Genomic DNA, 17,149 nt, shown 5'->3' on the forward strand with positions numbered 1-17,149 from the left:
TTTGCTTTGCTTTAAATGACCTACCAGCTAAAGATACAAAAACAAAAAAAAAAATAGGTACAAATCCCGCCAACAGCCCCTTTTGGTAAGGCGAATAGTCGATTTAAATCGGCATGGGAAAATGTTGCCATGTCGTGTGAACATTTTTGAGACTAAAACAAAACAAGTGCAGCACTTCCCACGGTGGGCTGCCTCTTCAACTTTAATTACAGTTGGTTGGTCGATTTGAATTTTTAGCTGCCATTACGAAAAACGCAAAGTCAAGAAATATATATATATATATATATATACATATATAACGCGGCATTGTTTCCGTTTGGCGCTGAAGGAACAGAATATTCACACAGCCCCACAAGGCGTTGACAATAAGCGGCCCAGCGCTGAGAATCTTTTTCTGTTTTTTTTTTTTTATCTTTGTTTAATATTTATGCATTATTTGACAGACTACCTGTTATTGTTGCTAGCTTTGTTATTTTACAGATTTACAAATTAACAATCGCAGTTTTGCATTAATTATCGCGCTTCCGTTTTGGGTTTGCCAAACTAATCACAGCATCGAACTTGAAGTTTACGCCTAATACTCTATACACATGAACTTATCTAAAATGGGTAACATAATGTTACTCAAATATATATATCGCAAACAGAAGAAGAAGTGTCGAAGACAAGCAAGGAACATCTCACGAGACCTTATTATAAGATATTCCAGTTTTTCCGAACCATCAGCCCAAGATTTGGTTCGCAGCTTGTTTTAACATGTATTTTCTAAATTCTAATGCAACAATTCAATTTCCAATTGTCCGTTCTATTAAAAACAAATTTAATGGTAGACGTGCAAGTGGCTAAGTCTCCCTCAAGAGTTTTCTATTTTTAATAAAGTCCTTATTCAAATAAAGTATGCTTCATTTCGGATGTCGTTTTAGCAGTATTTTGGGTAATGTGCTTTAATTTAATGGGCATGATGTATTTCAATCAAGAAAATTGTACAAAAAATCGGACTGTAAACACAAAAGTTACGAAGAAGTGAATTTACCATTCTGTACTGCAGCTCGCAGCGTTTTGCAGAGTATCTCATATTCTGGCACACCCGACTTAAACACTCTTAGTTGTTTTAATTAGAATTTGTGTAGCTGAGACTCAATTCTTATCAGAGTCAGCAAGTTGTAAGAGTCAGTCAGTTGCAACAAATGCAACTCACCCCCAAGTTGATGGGAATTTCTGGAGATGGCAAACGAAAGACTCAAACGACAAACTTGGCGTCGTCGCCTACGTTGCGTGAGAGATGAACTGAACCAAAGGGGCCTAAGGGGTCAAGTTGTAAAAACCACCACCAAGTTTTGTAATTGGAACTGCAACTTCTTTAAGGCCGTTGCCGCGTTGCCGCGCACGACATCTTATAAGAAGCTGAATATGAAATTAGCTGAATTTTTAATGAACATTCACATTTCGAGTGCATAATTTTTGCCCCTCGCTGTGTCTGGTTGGACAGATGGGTGTTACAGGTACAAGGGGAGAATCGTTAAAAAGAAAAAAAATTCTCAGGAGCTTCCACTGCACTAATTATCTTGAAAAATCTGAGTCTTGACTTTTAAGCCGGCTGCCGGTTTTCACACGCTGTGAAAATTCTAACCATACAATGCGTGGGAATTGCCAGCCGGTTGTGTGGGAGCCAAAAGGGGTTGCATGCAATCAAAGCAGATATATAAAAAGAATAATAAATACATATATTAAGTTATAGTACATATATTTATATTTGAATTAGTTGAAGTAGCAGTTGGGACCAATTGCAATCATTAACTGAAATGTTCTTCAAAGAACGCAACCAATTTCCAACCAAGCAATCGGTTTTATGCAATGCATATTGTTGCAAATCACATTTTACACAGTTAAATGAAATTGTATATTTTCCAAGAACAAGACACGTATTCCTGTACATGGCTGATGCGATTCAAAATTATATTAGGTGTTTAGTTTAGGCAGGTATACGAGGCATTAAAGCCATTCTGTGATACCCTGATTGGAATTGTTAAAATTATAACAGGACCATAACAGCCTGTTATTCGCTATGTTATTGATAACAGAACGCTGTAATTATCAGCGTAAAAAGGAACAAATATGAAAGGGCTTAAGAATTCCGCAACTATTTTATGGAGCTAAACATTTTGTAAAGCTCTTATTAATATTAGATACTATTATCAGTTTATAATTGATAAGAGTCTAGAAAATTGCATAAGTACAGTTGGTCAGAACAGAAACGTCTACATCCTATATATAAGAAGGTTACATATGTATATATATGTATAGATATTTCTGTATATATGTGTGTCAGTATTATGATATTCAATTAAATTGTAGGTAAATTTGTGCATCTGTAAGGAAAGAGACTACGATAGCTATGGCAAGCTCTATAAAGCTGTATGGCATGATCGAAAGAGTAGTTTATCGAGAAGCATACGAAGAAATGCGACATTTGCAGCTTTGGCATTGTTCTCTGGGAGGAGATGGCACGCCAGAATCTTGGAGTAAGTACTAAAATTTGTTGAGGTCAAACGCCCACTACTGAGTAACATAAATAAACCGAACTGCGATTAAAAAAACTGAAACAAAATCAACTATAAAAAACAATCAACCTAATGATGTTCCATTGTTTGATATTCCAATCAGAGCCCATAATTAATATTACACTCATTTATTTCATCTAAGCAATATGCCTGAAGATTATTCGAATCTCCAGATATATGTAAACAAACATGCTTTGGAGCAAATTCCATTGTGGATTCGTATTTTAGGGTGTATCACTATATGCTTGTAAAGTCACAAAATATATAATATTTTCGGGGCAACTATTCAGGTTTTACCTATTAAAGAGTTTATATTTGTCAAGCGAAAATAATTTAATAAATAATATAATAATCAAAACAAAATTACATCAATAATTTGATCAAAAGCCTCAAAACTTTCCCATAAAAAACATGTTAAACAGAGAAAGAGTGCCGCCAAGTTTTGCCACGCACCACAAGTCTATCGAGAAGTTGAACCTTTTTAGCCTGTACACAAACCGCGTGCACAGCTAGAACTTGCTAACATTTTGCACAACAGTCTGCGCAGAGCGCCGTGCAGTCTGTGGGGCGCTTTGGGCAGTGACGCAGGCGTCAGCGCAGGCGCCGGCGTCGGCGCTGGCAGTGGCAGTGGCAGTCCCTGCCGCAAGTTGTATCTTATTTAAAGGTTTCTAATATAAAGACCGCCTACGCGCATTCAATGACTGCAGGCGCACTTTTTTAATTGCATTGCATTTGGGATTTATTTATGATTAAAAATGTTGCCCATTGTTGCGGCCATTGAAAAATTCGATTGGGCATTTTGAGAAGTAAATTTCTTGGCTATTCCCACATAATTGTAACAAATGCACACTTACCCAACTGTTTATTGTTGCAATTAAATGGAGTTTTTGCACTTTTTTAGTTTAATTTGCACTTTAAAACACAATTTTATTATTACGTACACAAAAACGCGCACTAATTTTCACATATAACGGGACTAAAAATTGTGAACAGAGCTATAACAGAGGCTTAAAACACGACAATCGTTATCGATTGTTGTTTCATTCACAATAGATACAGTGATGGCAGTGAATAAAACAGTTGCCAAAAATATTGTTACACTAACGAAAACCGCTTGAAACTGGAAAAAATGATTTAACAGAAAAGTTAAATGATTTTTTACACAGTCAAAATATTAATAGTGCATAACATATATGCGCGAATTTTAGTATCAAGACATAATCAAAATAAATAATTCTGCAATGTCTCTATGCAGAATAAATAAACATGTAACACATCTTGTGTATATATATAATTTATTAAATAATTGAACATTTCTATGTATTTGATACAAAACGTCATCAGTACAGATATGCAGTTGAGATATACATAAAGTTATATAGAGTGCAAAATGCATAGATAATATTGCTTATCTATAAGGATAATATGTAAGACCTTCAACTTGATATGTTAAATCAATAATTTAAGTAAACGGAATGTGAGCTAAGATACTAAAAACAAAAGTTTGCATATTTTTACAAAAGAAATGCATTATATAAATATGAAACAGGGTTTGGTATAAATTATAGCAGCTAAATAAGCCAAAAACGAATGTGTTATCAAAGTAGGGATGCACAATAGGTAATTGACTATAGGTCCTAGTTATATAAATTATTGCATTTATAATTTATAATTATTATAAATATATATATATAGATATTTATATATATATATATGTGTGTGTGTGTGTGGGAGTCTTTTTAGATAGCTTTACTAGTTAGCTCGTATTGTTCGATTTTTGTTCATATTGGTCAACATCAAAGATATATATGAAGTTAGCAGATCGTCCATCTTATAGCCGAGAGATGTCTCGCAGAGCAGCTTCGAGCCACGCACCAGATTCCCAATTGTCATATGGAAGTACGTATTTCCTGATGACCAGTTCGAGATGCGTGTAAAGGGATGCGTAACCAGTATATCCTGCAATCGTATTAAATATTTGTTAATATAATATGCTATTGCGATTATAGTTGTTTTGTGCTGCTCATACCTTTGTTACTGGATGTATGAGACTCACGCCGTGCTTGTTAATGGCAATGAGCAGCATTTCGGGATAGTTCGGCTCGGTGGTTTGCTTCACTTCAAAAAAGGCAGAGCCAAAGGTGGGCCATCTGCGATTGAGAAAAGGAAAGGATGTTATTTAAACGAAAACAAAGAAATAGAAAAATACACGCTCGCACATACCTGTAAACGATCTTTAGGAATGCTACTTTGGCATCCTCGGAGCTCATGCCGCCATCCTGATTATATGAGGCAACAATGGAGCGCTTCCATTCGCTGGTGCTCTGCATCTTCATAATATCCGAGGGTATCAGTTCGCGCAGCATTTGTCTACAATATTAATAGCGTTCAGATATATTTGTTTAGAAAATATAAATAAATGACACTCACGGTATGGCCTGCAGCTCCTGTTTGTTCTCGCCAAAGCGTACACGAAAGACAAGTGCGGCCAACTTGGCGGCCTCCTCGCGCGAGCACTTATGATAACCGCGCAAGAGCTTTGGCAGCTCCTGGTGATAGTGGAAGATGAGATCGGCATTGCGATCCTTGCCTGGCACCGTATTCGTCCATAGTTTCTTCATGAAAAATACCTGATAGGTGAACTGCGGATTGGCGCCCTCGCGTATGGGTCGCGCCTTCTTTATCCAATCGGTCAGATGGCGGACAAAGTCAAAGAAGAAATCGCCCTCCGGCACCGAAATCACCTTGTCGGCGATTTTAACAAACAGGGAGAAGCCCTCGCTGGTGCGCAGCGAAAGACGTTGCGAGATATTGTTGCAAAAGTCTTTGGCACGCGTGGATGAGTCCACTTCGAAGGCCTCATCGGTGTCGTCCGGGAAATAGACCTTGTGAAAGATTTGCGTTGTCTTGTGCTGTATGGCCTCCACTTCGACTTGATGCGGCGGATATTTGCGCTGTCCATGGCGTATGGTTTTCTGCAGGCGATGCATTGAGTCCTGTGAGATGGGATGACGGCGTGTGCGCAGAAACAGCAACAGTTCCTTCAGCAAGCCCTGCGAACAGGCAAACAGTCCGGTTGCCAGCCACATTAGCTCCCAGCCACGCTCCTCGGACATCCGATTGCGATTGTCAGTCAGCTGCTTCATCAGCTGGCAATAGATCTCGTCGCGCAATATCTCATGCTTGAGTGGACCATCGAATATATGATCGGTTATCTCGTTGCCCATGCGTGGTCGCTTTGATGGCAAATCGCCCATATATTTGAGTATGGCAGCAAAGGCGAAGCACGCCTCCTCGACCAGCTCCTCCTTGCTCTGCAGCTTGCGCAACAGCGGCGCCTTGATCGGATCCCTGGCATACCGCCACAACTCCTCGCTGCGCTTCGAACCGAGCGTCAGAGTTTTGGACATGGTGCGCTTTGGTGGCAAACGGAAATGATCCAATGCATATTCCATAAGCGTATGCGGACGATCGCGCGGCTCCACCACGCCGCCATTTGATACCATGCTGAGGCGCCGGCCATGATGCGCCTCCTCGATGTTAAACAATGCCAATATGTCCTGTGGCGGTTTACTCAGCGTTGGCAGCACATAGACCGTCTCGGCGGGAAAATCGCCACGGTCTTGTGTCCGATCGCAGCGTCCAATGCACCAGCCATTGTTGAGCACCGACTCGCCGCACGACTCATCCTCCAGTATGATGAGATCGCCCTTGAAGAACGACAAGAAACTGGTGCCGTCCGAGGGTGCGCGATAATCCTGCAGCGCAATCACATATTTCGATCTGCAAATGGTGTGTGGAAGAAATCGATTAGCAATAGCTATTGATTGGTTGTGTGGTTCACTTACCGCTTCTTGAGTCCATCCAAGAAATACACGACCAGATCGCGTATATCCTCCGCATTGGGACTCTGGAATGTGAACTCCTCGCCCCGTACCGTGGACAGGCTGAAGGTCTGGGTGAAGACCTTATTTGTCTTCTGGCTGGAAACAGCTGTGATCTCGGGAAAACTAAGCTCGAGCAGCACTTGCTCCTGATCGTCGACCACATAGACGCCCGTCCAATTGACCGCTATGATCACATCGTTCTTGGGCAAATTGGGGCCCGAATTGCGATAGGCCTCATAGAAGCGCGAGAAAAGTAGCGGCCACTTATACTTTGCATAGCTAACGATATCCTCCTTAATCTTGAGCGATGCTATCTTATCCTTGACATAGTAGGACTTCTTGTAGGCCTGCAGCACCAGCGCTGCCCAGCGCTCAATGGCCTTATCAATGCCACTAAGACAGAAATCGGGTATGAAATTGGGCAACAGCGTGAACAGCCGCTCCATGGACATGTCTGTGCCGTATTCAATGAAATATTGCTGGGCGGCAATCATAGCCAGATCCTCCTCCTTGTCGCAGCGATATTCGCCAAATTTAACGCCACGCACAACCTGCTGATAGATGAGATTTGTGGCTACCTGATCATTGGTTGGCTCATGCCATGGCGCAAAGATCTCCTTGCGAAAGAATAGACGCCACGGCGCATTGCGCTCCTGGGCGCCCTGCTCCTTGGCATACTGTTCGCATTGTGATATGGCGTCCATCACATGATCACCGCCGCTGCCCAGCGAGCTGACCTTGTCGAAGAGCGCAATGTAGAGCGAGAAGCCGAACTGATCCTTGAGCGTTATCTTATCCGAGAGCTGATTGCATAGCTCGCGCGCCGTTGTCGCCGAATCCGCCAGCAACGTTTTCGTATTGCCGTCCATAAATGTGATGGGCAGCATGATGGGCTTCTTGGATTTGGTTGCCTGCAGTTCCAGCCACGAGGGCGGCTGATTACGTGTACCATTGTTGAATGTGCGCTTCAGACGCTCCTCACAATACGGCGCATAACCGGGCGGACCCTCCCTAATGAACGCCCTCAAATAATTAACAAACTTCTCCGATGGCGCAAAGCAGCCGACGCATAGCGACAACAATATCCAGCCGCGTGCATGGGATGATTTTAATGGATTGTTGGTCAGCTGCTTGCATATCTGGCAGTAAATCTCATCGCGCAGCTCCGCCCGCAATATGCCATGGCCAATGATGAAGTGCAGCTTCTCCAGATTCGATGTCGGACGCGATTGCAGCCACGACTGATAGCTATCCGCCGTATACTCATCATCTTGCAAGCGCCGGCGCACATCCTCGCCCAGTTTGTTCTTTCGTTTCAATGTGAGCGAGACCAGCTTGTGGCGGATCGAGCGTGGTTTTTGCTTGAGAAACGCCTCCGGATCGAGGCCCATCAATTGAGCCTCTTGGAATTCCTGTCAATAGAATGCCAAATGAAAGAGTAATACAAATTATTTATAATTCACACTTACCTTGCTTCTGATGAAATTGCGTCCGAGTGTTGCCGTCACCTTGGACATGACCGATGTGGTGTCCATGCGATCCATGGTATGATATTTGGGTTCCTGCATGTCGCCCGTAAAACGTAATATGGTTATCCATAACGCCTGCGCGGCCAGTTGATCGCCTTGCGTGTGAAGCGGCAAGAGCGGATGCTTCAATGCCTTCTTAGCATACTGATGATTCACATTGCCCTGGAAATAGGTGGCCGCAAATTTCTGGAATTTATATTCGGAGAGATCCTCCTCATCCTCGGAGATATGCATGGGCGCAATGATGTCCTCCTGATTGACGGCCTGTGCATGCGGCAGATCATTGAAAACGGACGTCTCACGGCCGCCATGTGGTGTCGGTGCATCGCTGCTTGAATCGGGCAGAAAATCGAACATGGCCTCAACCAGTTTGCCATCGTCGACGGGCTCCTCCTGCTTGCGGGCCGCATCATTGATAATATTCATTTTGACCTCAACGCGGCGACGATCCTCGAGCTGCTCCTGCAGCTCCCGACGCTCCAGCTCATGCAATCGATCCCGATAATGCTGTTCGGCTATTTCGCGTGCATGCTTATTGCCGCGATGCAGCAGCTCCTGCTCCTCCAGTTTGCGCAGCTGCAACACTTCGGCAAACTGTTTATGCTCCAGCCGCAGCTTGCGATATCGACGCACTGCAATCATGCGACGCACATGCGATTGTATCTTAATGACCGCCCACATCTTGTGACCATATTCGCGGCGAACCAGATAGCCGCGAGCGTGCGCCTGCAGCCCCACAATATGGCCGCGCAGATGACGGAAGCGATGCGAGAGGACGCGCGAACGTATCAGCGCCTGCAGACGCATATAGCCCACACGCATGCTTCGATAGCGTTTCCGCTGGGCATAGCCCTTCCACACGCGCTGGACACTGATCGCAGCGGCGCGCAGCCTTAGATAGCGACGCCTATAGACCCAGCCGCGTATGCTGCGCTGCAGTATTAGTATTTTGCGTGTGAGCACACGATCGCGTTCCTGCTCCAAATACAAGTCGTGCGCATCCTTCAGAAAGACCTTGGTGTGGCCCAATTGGTAATCAGATTTGCCCAGCACCATGCCGCAAATGCGTGACGTGGCCGCCAGACAGTCGGTACGATGTGCGGGCGGTACGCCGGCAATAAGGAAACGATAGCGTTCAACGAATTCCCGAAAACCGTGTCGTATGGGATAGCCGGCACGTCGGATCCGTATCGTCTCCATCATGCCAGAGTAGCGCAATTGGCGACAGCAGAGGCCACGATCGAACATCATTGGCTTTTTCAGTTCGTTGGGCTTAATGCAGCGTATAAAGAACGGCTGGCAGCTGCTCAATGTCTTCATTAGGGCATCGAGACTCTTTCGGAATTGTGTCGACAATGTGGGCGTACGTTTGCGCGTCTCGGCGCCCATTTCAATGTCCTGTGCGAATATTTGACGCAAGAATTTATTGCCACTCTGGCTGACCAAATGCAATAGATCGGGACTGAACGTATCACGATTCTTATCGAGAAAGCCGCGCGTATCGTAGAAAACAATGCCAGCAAAATGATTTAAGCCGAAACTTGTATTGATATCCGATTTGGGTTTCAAATAATTCTTGTGCGCCCCATGCGTTTTGTGCAGCTTGGCGAGCATCGTCTGATCGGTGCCCTTGGGGAAGCGCGCCTCCTCATCGATCAGTGCCATTATGTTCAACTGTTTAATCGCAATCAGATCGAGCGCATCCTGATTGTCCACAAACTCAATGTGCTGCCAGTTGATCGCCTCGTGATTGTATTCCTCCTGTTCCAATTTGAAAATGTGCTGTACAAAGAATTGCTGCAGATTCTCGTTCGCATAGTTGATACAAAACTGCTCGAAACTATTCTGATCGAAGTTCTCGAAGCCAAATATGTCCAGGACGCCGATGGCGTTGCGTGATGTTGCCTTCGGTTTAAATATGGCCGTGTTTATTTTACGCACAATATGCACAAAGAGACGTCCATAGATGCCCTTGACGAAGGCGTCACGCACGTCGACCGACTGGTCCCTGGACAGCGTAGAGACGACCGTCTCTCCGTGCGCGAACAGCGTCCGGCGTGTCAGTGCATCAATTAATGGCTGTATGGGCAGGCCAAGCAGTCCGGCCACACGCTCCACATTAATATGCTCGGGTATTTCCGTTGCATCCAGATTATCCACAACGGTCGCTTTGTATTTAATATTGCCGCAATGCAATAGCGCCGCCAGCAGCTTGATTATTTCCCAAATCTCCTGATCCGAGAACAGCAGCACCTTCATCGCCGATCGTATGTCCGAGAATTCGGCGGCATCGTCGCGTCCCTCGCACGTGATGCTATTGCCGCCAGTCAAGTATCTGGTAAAAAAAATATTTTATAAATATGATATTCTGGTTTAAGATACAATGGTGTAAGGAGTTTAAATAATAAGATATTTTTAGCTTATCCTATATCTTATATCATCTTAAATTTGTATCTTGTATCTTGTATCTTGTAGCTTGCGTCTTATTTCTTATATTTTATATCTTATATCTTATATCTTATATCTTATATCTTATATCTTATATCTTATATCTTATATCTAATATCTTATATCTTATATCTTATATCTTATATCTTATATCTTATATCTTATATCTTATATCTTATATCTTATATCTTATATCTTATATCTTATATCTTATATCTAATATCTAATATCTAATATGTAATATCTAATACCTAATATCTTATATCTTGTATCGACCCTGTTGTCGATAGACGGAGGGTCTCTACTCTATCTTTAATCTATAAAAATCTCACTTGTAGTCGGCAGCCGCGCCCAATTCCAGACGACTTTTCTCATCGGCGGAGAGACCCGCCAATATGCAATAGAAGACATGATAATTGCGTTCGCTGTGATTCTGCGAGACAATGCGCGACTTCTCCAACAGATATTGCTCGATCTTGGCGCCCTCGATCACCCCGTTGGCGCTGAAGTGTATGTCAATGTACTTGCCGAAACTACAAAAACCAGAAAATAGTCAAATTAATCAATTAAAATACAAATTAAATGCGCTATTTACCGCGAGGAATTATCGTTGCGTATCGTTTTGGCATTGCCAAAGGCCTCCAGTATGGGATTCGCCTCCAGAATTTGCTGCTCGATCCACGAGTGCTTGCCACTGATCGCAGCCAAATATTGTAGTATCAGCTTTGTGCTCTCCGTTTTGCCAGCTCCCGACTCGCCAGATATCACAATGCACTGATCCTGGCGATAACGTTTCATATGCGCATACGCATTGTCGCCAATCGCAAAAATATGCGGCGGCAGTTCCCCAATTTTGCGCTCCTTATACAGCTTGATCTGATCACCCGTGTAGATGGGCAATATCTGATACGGATTGACGGCGACCAATATGGAGCCGGTGTATGTCTAAAATTTTAAAAATAGTTTAAACTTTATAAGCTGTTTATAGGGTATATAGGATAAGCAGGCTGACTTTGGGCTTTAGGCTTAGGCCAGGTTTAAGTAAAGATTGGTTTCTTTGGAAAGCTTCGGATTAAATTGTTTAAACAAAAATAATTAAAAATTAAACAAAAAAATTACTTAATAATTTTTTTTTTTTTGCCTTAAATTTAAAAGTTTTTTATTTGTTTATCCTTTTTATTGTATTCTTTATTAATTTAAAATGTATCTATAAGTTCTAATAGATACTTTTTTTTAATATCTTTTTGTTTAGAAAAAACTGAGCGAAAGGAAAAAAAAGAAATAAATAAAAAGAAAATTGCAAGTGAAACTATTTGATTATCAAATTTGGATTGATTTTAAGTAAAATACTTTGAAAATATTTGTCAATTGTCGAATTGAAAGTTTTTAAAGTTCTCAACGAAAATCAGAATATAACAATTAGAAATTATTTCCCAATGTTAACAAAAAAAAGTTTTCTCGTAAAATTAATTAGTTAAAATGTAATTATAATTAATTTTTGTAATTCAGATTTGTCTATTTTTTAATAAAAAATTATAATTTATGGTAATTTATTTTTTTTTTTTATAATTTTTGTAATTAATATTTCTTTATTTTTAATTTATTATAATTTATGTTCATTTAATTCTTTTTTTTTTAATTTTAATTTAGTGTTTATTTTTTTTTTTTATTTCAATCTATTTTTACTTCTATTTACTAATGATTATTTTTGTTAAATAATTCGCAAAAATTTCTCCACTTACATATATCAGATTCTCTTTGTAGCGTATGAGCAGATTACGCAAGATGCCAGCTTCGTGAAGATCTCCCAGAGATATCATATCCTCGACACCCTGGACGGATGAGGCGTGCATCGCCTTGATGCGACGCTCCGGTGCAAGCCAGACCTCGTCGCCATCATCATCGCGCACCTGGATGCGACGACCCTCCGCGGAGATGACACGTGCTCCAATGGCCACATCGAATTCCCGCCCCGATGCGGGTTCTATCCAGATGTAGTCACCCTGTTACAACATATACACAAGTGCTTACAATTTGATATTCCAGTTTACGAGCCATTGGGGTTGCCATGGACATTTGACGAGGGCCATAAAACTTTGCGCAGTGATGTGTTTTTTTTTTACAACATTTTTTTTTTGTTTTGTATTTTAAAGAATCACTTGAGCGTAACGCAAAAAGCCAGCCAGGGACAGGCGTGATAGATATACGAGGCATGGGAGCTATCCACACAAACAAATACAAAACGCAAAGAATGCAGCAAAGTGCTGCACATGAAGATACCCTGTATTGTGTATAGCTAATTTGTTGAGCCTAGCTTGTATTGCTGCTGAGATGGATGGCACAAGATAAAGTCTCTTATCCAATTCTGACTGTAACATATGCATGCATAACTCTATCATAGCCATTTTACACCAACATTGCTTAATAGCTACAGGGTATATACATGTGTGCTTGTATGCGTGGACTTCCGTTTGGAATGAGCTGGGCCACAAAGTTTTCATGGCTCTCACTCTTTCTCTCTGGCGTGCTCTTAACTTACACGTGTTACAATCACCATATTCGTCGTCCTTCATTTACTGTTCCTGGCTCTCTGGCATCCAATGCAAAGCCCGTTTAGCTGTTGAAAGAGAGCAGAAGAGAGATGAGTCGAAAGAGTCGCTCTTTGTTTGGACATATTAGACATAAACAGACAACAAGTTGCTGCAGGCGCTTAAAACCGGCTTAAAGAAAGAAGAAAAAACAAACAAGTATAAGAGTTGGGGGAAAAAAATAAAAAAATAAGGTGAAGTTTACGGTAAATTGAAAGAATTTACAAAGCTGTCGCCGTCTTCCCCTCCTCTGCCACAAGCTGTTGTACAAATGTCTCTATCCATTTCCTCATTTCATTTTTAACACTCTACGACAAATTTGTTGTCATTGTTGTTACCACAGGGTGTGTGTGTGTGTGTGTGACCAAAAGTCCAATCCGAAAACCCGCTGCCCAAATCCAAATCGAACGGCCACAAAAGCCAAAACCTTTAGACATGCAAAAATGGCCCAGGCACAATTTCACTTTTCAAAACTATTGTGTCTTCTTCTTCTTCTGCTGCTGCTTCCAATCAGAACAAGTGGCATTCGCTTGTTCCGTTGCAAGCGAAGCTCAACTTTTGCGTTTGTTATGCAAATAATCATTTTATATCGTTTTCCTTTTCTTTATTTTGTTTTCGATTTGTTTTCATTGAAAAAATTTACTTTCATTACTTATACGGCAAACTGTGCGATTCATTTAGGCCATAGAAATTTGTGGCCTAAATGAAAGGCCGCCTGTTCATAGCTAACGGGTGCGAGGGAGGGGACGGGGGGGGGGGGTCTATCTATCTACAGGTGCGATTGATCCGAATAGAAACTAAGTGCAAGAAGAAAACAATTTAAATCCTCAATTCCATTTAAAATTTTAAGCAAAAACTAAGTTTGTAATCTGTTGTTTTTAAGAATTTTGAAAATTTTTTTTAACTTTTTTTTTTCGAAAATCTTGCCTGAGGTTTTTCCTCTTCGTAAATGGAGTTTTAAGTTAAATACAAAGAATTACAGAAAGAAAAAAACCTTGTTAATTGCGAAAAATACAAAGTTCGTTAGTTCAACGATCGGAAAATGAGTGGAAACTGATAGAACAGGTATGCAAAAGTCCTCAGTTTGGTATTCAATTGAAAAACAAATGTTTTGTCTTGCGTGTAAAGCAGTTACACATATGTATTCCTGTTCCTATCAGTTATCGAACTTGATACTTTAGATACGAAAAACAATTGTTCACCTAGTCCAAGCCTTAAGCCAAGCACATGCGTCATAAGATAATTGCACAGTTGGAGGCGTCTCTGGCAACTGATATACTAATCGCATACATATGCAGAAGCATGTATGTATGTGCATACCATATGAATGTCTGTGTGTATGTGTGTGTGTGTGCGTGTGTGTGTCTAGGTATGTAATTGCAGACAGACGAAATAACTAAAGCAGCATTTTTTGTGGCACAGAAAACTCGAGCCATGCACATACACACATATAAACATATACATATACATATACACACATAACATAGGTATAAAAGTACGTTAAACAGTCTGGTTACGCTCTGACGATCAAAATACAATGCACACAACAGCACCCCGCTCCCACACATAATAGAGCGAGTGAGAGAGAAGGGGGCAGGAAGAGAGACGGGTGCAGGAAGAGAGCGGAGGGCAGGAAGAGAGAGGAGGGCAGGAAGAGAGATGAGGGCAGGAAGAGAGAGGAGGGCAGGAAAAGAGATGTGGGCAGGAAGAGAGGTAGAGGTAGAAGAAGAGAGAGGGGGCTGGTAAGAGTGGAAGGGGTGGAGAGAGAGAGAGAGAGGGAAGTACTGAAAGAGAGTGTGCCCAAACTTTTGAGCAGACCCTCTGCTCAACATTATTTAAAATATGTATTGCCTAACAATTTTATCAGTAAACAAAACTGATAAGCAGCGACGCCTGTTAAAGTGAGCATAATCAAAACTAAACAAATAATAAAAACATTATCATCGCAGCGACATCTTGACTGAATTTTCGTTTTAGGCACGATTCAATTGGAGATATGCATAACAACAGACAAAATTCTAAGTAGAAGATAGCCAAACCGATACACTCTCTGATTGGAAAGCATTAGCATTTTTAACGGTGCAAAACAAGTATAATCATGTAAGCAATAACAGGAAAGAAATTTGATATGTTCAATTGCGCTAAGAATGCATTAACGCGACAGTGATAAATTCTCTGATTAGAGTTTGGTGACAGATTTAAAGAGTGCAAGCACAAGCATGTTAACTTTAGCAGAAGCACAAATCTGATTGGGCTATATCACATATTAGCACGTATGGTAAATGCACGTGTGCAAGTGTGTGCAAGTGTGTGCTCGTGTGTGTGAGAGTTCACCAAGAGTCATTAGTGAAAGTTCGTATGCCGCTGCCACGTACATTACGCTTTAAGTATAATATCTATCTGCATACTTTACGATTTCGTTGTTGTTGTTTTTGTTTCACTTTGACATTAACAGCGCTTCAACTGTTAAACTGCAGTGCAGAGCGCATTTACAGCTGCTCTTTTAAATCTTCCAAAATGTACAAAGTGCGTTGTATGAGTTATGTATATGTGTGTGTGTTTTTTTTTTTATTTTTTTTATTATTATTATGCCGATGCCGACCTTAAAAAAAGTTTCACCAAACAAACAGAAAGTCGCAGCCGCTGGCTGCGTGTGCGGCTGCTGTTGCTGCTGCAAAGTCGCGAAAGCTGCGCAGCCAACAACAATAACTATGTTAGCAGAAACGTAAAGAAACACACACACACACACACACACACACACACATACAAAGTGGGGCCTTTTAGGTGTTTTTATTGAAAAGGGTTCTCAGCGCTGCAAGCTACAAAATATCCCGTTGTGCAACAAACCGGCCAAGCAAGTGTTGTTTTTGTTGTCGTTGAATTTAATTCTGGCCCCGGCTCAAGCGCAAGCTCAAGGCTTGCGAGCGAGTTATCTAGTTTTTTCTTTTCTATGAATTGAATGCGTGAGTAAAAGAGAAAGACATAGAGAGAGAGGGGGAGCAAGGGGCACCCATGGGATATGAATGTGCGGCGGCTGCAATGTGAGCCGCTCTTTGTACACGGCTCTCTCTTTTATGGGCTCTTTAACAGGTGCGCAAGTGTGTGTATGAGTTAGTGTATTGGTGTTTGCTGTACTCTCTCTGCGCCTATGTGTGTGTGTGTGCGCATATTAGTACCGTTCTAGACAACGAAACCTGAAGCGTAGCTAACCATAATTTGGTCAGAGGCTTAGCCAGAATGCAGCCACGTCTCAGCCACAGACCAAAGCTCATCTGTTGACACACACACACACACCCTCACACAGACGCATATACAGCATATAAAGAGATGAAAACATGTTGGGTGTCAGTTTCACTTGTGACCCTTAAAAAAACACAAATAACTACGCCCTTGGCAAGCTTTGATACTCTTATTCGATTTTCAGCGCACTTTTCTAGTTTCACACAGACACATCATACACACACTCACACACACACACACTAACACATGGCTTGCAGGGTGAATGCACTCATTTTTTTTTCTTCACTGTTGAAAAGTTAGAAGAGAGCTTTTGATTTTTTAAACAGCGCTCGATAATAAATTTATTTTTGCCAAGTTCTCAGCTAGCGACCATTAACGTATATAATTAACACTTTGTACACTTTTAGCCCGTATTAGTACCAGTTCCAGTTCGAGGTGCACAGTCCCAGGTACCAGAACCAGGCAAAACTTGTAGCTTTGGGAGCTTAGTTAAAGCGGTATATTCTTTTAAAAACAGGTTACATAAATAGGTCACGCACCATCGAGTGCAGCGCGCAACAGGTTAACAATGGCAGTTTGGACTTTAACTTAAACTTAAATTATTGCCACTTTCGGTAGCGCAAGCACACGCGTTCACACATTCGCTTAGCTAATTTGTTATTGGCTTGGGTGATTTTTTTTTTCTTTCTTTTTTTTTAACGGTAGTTACCTCAACAACCAAAATAACCAGCCGAGCACAAAACCGAACACGACCGATCGCTGCAAACAAAAATTGTGGACTGTCGGCAATGTGACCGGACTTGGTTAGCGTAAAAACGGCGCAGCAATGTGACCGAACTGCTTGTTACTCAAGTGCACCAACAATTTCTGACGTCATGCAGCTGTTTTATTATTTC

The 17,149-nt window shown here is 41.6% G+C and overlaps 1 protein-coding gene across 1 annotated transcript; it reads right to left on the reverse strand.

Annotated features, from left to right (window-relative positions):
- Positions 1 to 3,858: 3,858 nt before the first annotated feature.
- On the reverse strand, positions 3,859 to 17,025 carry LOC115758507 (myosin-VIIa). The gene is made up of 11 exons (XM_030699197.1): positions 16,963 to 17,025; positions 12,965 to 13,042; positions 12,168 to 12,428; positions 11,021 to 11,370; positions 10,758 to 10,958; positions 7,918 to 10,312; positions 6,410 to 7,860; positions 4,992 to 6,344; positions 4,785 to 4,931; positions 4,591 to 4,711; positions 3,859 to 4,520 (listed from the first exon to the last, which is right to left on the reverse strand). The coding sequence occupies exons 2-11, from the start codon at positions 12,980 to 12,982 to the stop codon at positions 4,314 to 4,316; spliced, it is 6,504 nt and encodes a 2,167-aa protein (XP_030555057.1). The 5' UTR covers positions 12,983 to 13,042; positions 16,963 to 17,025; the 3' UTR covers positions 3,859 to 4,313.
- Between the last annotated feature and the right edge of the window lie 124 nt (positions 17,026 to 17,149).

This window comes from Drosophila novamexicana, unplaced genomic scaffold (assembly GCF_003285875.2).
Source record: "Drosophila novamexicana strain 15010-1031.04,08,12 unplaced genomic scaffold, DnovRS2.1 tig00000193-arrow-pilon, whole genome shotgun sequence".
Taxonomy (NCBI): domain Eukaryota; kingdom Metazoa; phylum Arthropoda; class Insecta; order Diptera; family Drosophilidae; genus Drosophila; species Drosophila novamexicana.